This window comes from Loxodonta africana, chromosome 15 (assembly GCF_030014295.1).
Source record: "Loxodonta africana isolate mLoxAfr1 chromosome 15, mLoxAfr1.hap2, whole genome shotgun sequence".
NCBI classification, from domain to species: Eukaryota; Metazoa; Chordata; class Mammalia; order Proboscidea; family Elephantidae; genus Loxodonta; species Loxodonta africana.
Genome location: NC_087356.1, coordinates 64,273,318 through 64,277,207, shown reverse-complemented (window position 1 = coordinate 64,277,207; position 3,890 = coordinate 64,273,318). Strand labels below are relative to the sequence as shown.

General features: G+C 38.0%; 1 protein-coding gene across 1 annotated transcript; it reads left to right on the top strand.

The window, feature by feature from the left end:
- Window positions 1-855: 855 nt before the first annotated feature.
- Window positions 856-1,876, top strand: LOC100664724 (olfactory receptor 8A1-like). Its single transcript, XM_003423655.3, has one exon. It carries the CDS (start codon window positions 859-861, stop codon window positions 1,816-1,818), a length of 960 nt encoding a protein of 319 aa, XP_003423703.2. The 5' UTR covers window positions 856-858; the 3' UTR covers window positions 1,819-1,876.
- The last annotated feature ends 2,014 nt before the right edge of the window (window positions 1,877-3,890 follow it).

The window sequence follows — 3,890 nt, the reverse complement described above, 5'->3', positions numbered from 1 at the left end:
TAACACAATTGTTGACACAAATATATGCAGCTATTACATAAGCCAATACAACTGAACCTGGAGAAAAAGAAATTTCTGTTGCCTGTGAGTGTGCACAGTGGAGCAACAGGAAAGCTTCTCTTCTTCTCTTCCTTCTTATTTCTTTGCTTTCCTAAGATGCACCCACAAGAGCTTCCAAAGCTCTTCCTAGAAAGAAACAAATAAAATGGAGTACTCGATCATTTGAATCAGAGAACTCCAGGATTAGGTTGAAGATCTGCTTAATTTGGAGCAGCTTGCCCTCTGCACTTCCCTTAAAAATTATAAATCTTGACCCTAAGATACACATTTACTAACCGGCATCTCCTTGAGGAGGGCTTTGTATTCTGTGGGCAACAGCAATCTACCGTGCATGAAAGGCCGAGCATTAACACTGAAAGGATTTCTTAAAACTTTCTTAAGCTAATAAAACCTTGATATCCACGGCACAAAGAGTTCCAGCATAGTAGGATGTAGTCACAGTTCAATCTGTAACAGCTGAGTTCCTGTTTGTTCCAGACGCTAGTAACATCTCAGACGGTACAAAATTATTGGCAGCTTTCTCCTATTGAGAAAACTCCCTATTATGAAAAAGAACACAATGTATTTATTTTTTTTTCTCTATAGCTAATGAAGTTGTTTGACTAAAAATAACACAATCCTGACATGATTAAGGTAATAAACCATCTTATTAATGACCATCTTTAAACTCTTAATTTGATGATCACATTGTTTCTTCTGCCACAACATAAATAACAATTACTAGTCACAGACAAATAGATTTCTTACCTCCTTTGATTTTCTTTTTCTTAGTTTCTCATCCCCTGCTTCCTGAAGGAAATGGCCAGACAAAATGATTCCACAGTGACTGAATTTGTTCTTGAGGGATTGACGGAAAAGCCAGAACCTCAGCTGCCTCTCTTCCTTCTATTTCTAGGGATCTATGGGGTCACCATTGTGGGAAATGTGGGTATAATCTTCCTAATCACTTTCAGTTCCAAGCTCCAAGCTCCCATGTACTTTTTTCTCTGCAATTTGTCAGCCGTAGATCTCTTTTACTCCTCAGTTGTTTCTCCCAAACTCCTGGAAAACTTTGTACGGGAGAAAAAAGTTATTTCTTACCCTGGATGTATGACACAACTTTTTTTCTTTTGCTTTTTTGCTACTGCTGAGTGCTATATGTTAACTGCCATGGCTTATGATAGATATGCAGCTATCTGTAGTCCATTGCTCTACAATGTCACCATGTCCCAAAAGGTCTCCAATGTACTGGTGACTGGAGTCTATATCATGGCATCTATTGGAGCTATGCCTCACACGATCTCCATGACCATGCTTTTCTTCTGTGAGGACAATGTCATCCACCATTACTTCTGTGACATACCTCCTCTCCTAAAGCTCTCATGCTCCTCTACCTACATCAATGAACTTCTGGTGATACTTGTAGGTTGTTTCAACGTGTTTGCAACAACTATGGCCATAATAATCTCTTATGCCTTCATACTATGTAACATTCTTCGAATACCTTCAGCTGAGGGCAAATCCAAAGCCTTTAGTACCTGTGGTTCTCATCTTACAGCTGTTGGTTTTTCTTATGGATCCATCACATTCATGTACTTTAAGCCATCATCCAGCGGCAACATGGCCCAGGATAAGGTGGCCTTTGTGTTCTATACCACAGTGATCCCTATGTTGAACCCTTTGATCTATAGCTTGAGGAATAAGGATGTAAAGGATGTGCTCAGCAAAGTCATGGGTGTGAGGTATGGCCCACCCCAGGGTAGTAATCAGAACCAGTAATGGTCATGAAAATAGTCTACCTTTTTATTTTTCTTAAAGCTGACTTCTCTTTCCATTTCCTGCAATTAATACCGAATTCTTATTTCTTTCACTGCAGTTGTCAGATGTTTCCCTTTTTTTTTTGTTTGTGCACTCACACACACCAGTGTATACACACAGACATGCATACATCTATTCTTTGATCAATAAATTTTATGATATTAAGATTTAGTAGATCCTGTTTGATAAGGATACCCAAAACCAAACAAACCCATGGCTGCCAAGTCAATTTTAACTCATAGCTACCCTATAGGACAAAATAGAACTGCCGCATAGGGTTTCCAAGGAGCTGCTGGTGGATTCAAACTGCCAACCTATTACTTAGCAGCTAAGCTCTTAACTACACCACCAGAGCTCCTTGATGAGGATCAGCTAGGTTTATTTTTTAAAAATCTGACCCAGATGAATCTGCACAGTACTACCGCCTACCTTCTGAGAAACAGTGGAGTAGAATTTTTTTTTTTTTTCCTTCAATTGGGGCAAATTGACAGACATTCCCTTCTGTATCCCCATCTAGCTGAATGACAGTGTGGGTAAGTGGTGTAAGGCTTGGCTGTAACAGAAAATAATAATCTTGACTTTTGATCAAGGACTGAGTTCAAAAAATAATGTATACTTGTCTAATTGAGCCCCTTCCTCCCCACCCCACCATGGATCCTCCTCTATTTTTGCTCTGTCATATGTCTTTTTCCTTAAGAGTATAATTCCCACTAGTGAACCTTCTCAAAAATGAATGAGGAAATCATTAATAGGAAAATGCCTAGCTCATGGTAGGACAGGGAAGCTATTTTCTAAATTGAAACTTCATCCTTCTTGCAAAACTTATAGGCAACTATTGATTCTTCCTTTCAAAAGTTCAACATCATGAAAAATAGATTTTTCTGCTAAATCTCAGGATACTGAGACCATGAACATGGCCTTAGGAGATGGGATTAACTAATTCTCTTTTGCACACAACTTCCTCCAGTTCCATTTCCATGGAATTCTTCCTCTCTGCAAGCATACCGATTAGAGCAGGGGTGGACCCTATGTTCTTTTGCACAAACTTCCCTGCTTAGTTGTAACTTGAACATCATCTGTCTTCTATTGACTGCATTCTATTTGCTTGTTCTCTCAGTGGACAGAAAAGATGGTAACAGTTTCTTCCACAAATTTCCTTTAGATACTCTCCTTTTCAGTGTCATGATAAAGTTGACATTTAATAATCTAAAGAGGAAGAGTGAATTTCAAGGTGGACAGCATAAAATTTACCTCTGTCCCCACCAATTCTCCTGAATACAGCCCACGCCTTCTGTGCTTACCTATAAAGGCCATTCTACCATCCACACAAGTATAAGTACAAGTACGTGTCTAACATAAAGTGCCAGATATCCTTTGAGACTCAGCTTCTCGGATCTCTATAGGGAAAGCTAAATGATAAATCTGCATCATGTAGAATTCAAGTGATGAACATCTGTGATGTGCACTGAATTCACATATTTTATTGAAATGGTCAGAAGCATTTAAGCTTTGGCAAGTCCGCTCGTTTTTCTTTCCCTCCTTATAAGATTCCAGGTTCTCAGAGATCTGATGTCTCAAGACAATTTGCTGTAGTCCAAGAAAAGTTATGTTAGTATTAGATGTGATTTAGGACTTTAACTAATGTAGACAAATAATTTATACAACAAAGGGACATTTATGATATTATTTGAAATATATGTAGGTAAAAACCAAAGAAAGACATCACCTAAAATCAAAAGACAGAGAGTTACATTCCCATCTTAAAAGGAAGTTGTAAGTATTTAATATTGGAAATATGGGACAGTGGCCATCTCCTATTGCAAGGGGTCATAACACAAATGAAATCAAAATTGTTTTTTTTAAAAAATTTCTTCTAAATTAAAATCATGTAAACAAATTATAGCAAGAAAAAGTACACAGCAAAATTTTGTGTATTACTTGGTCTATGCAAAGGGACTACATATTATAGTGAAAACTGTGAGAGCTGGAATTTGACAGGACTGCCTTTTTTTCCTGGGTCTTGCAAGTTTTCC

Excerpts from the sequence above, each read along its gene's own strand:
- LOC100664724 (XM_003423655.3), top strand. The coding sequence starts at position 859 with ATGGCCAGACAAAATGATTCCACAGTGACTGAATTTGTTCTTGAGGGA.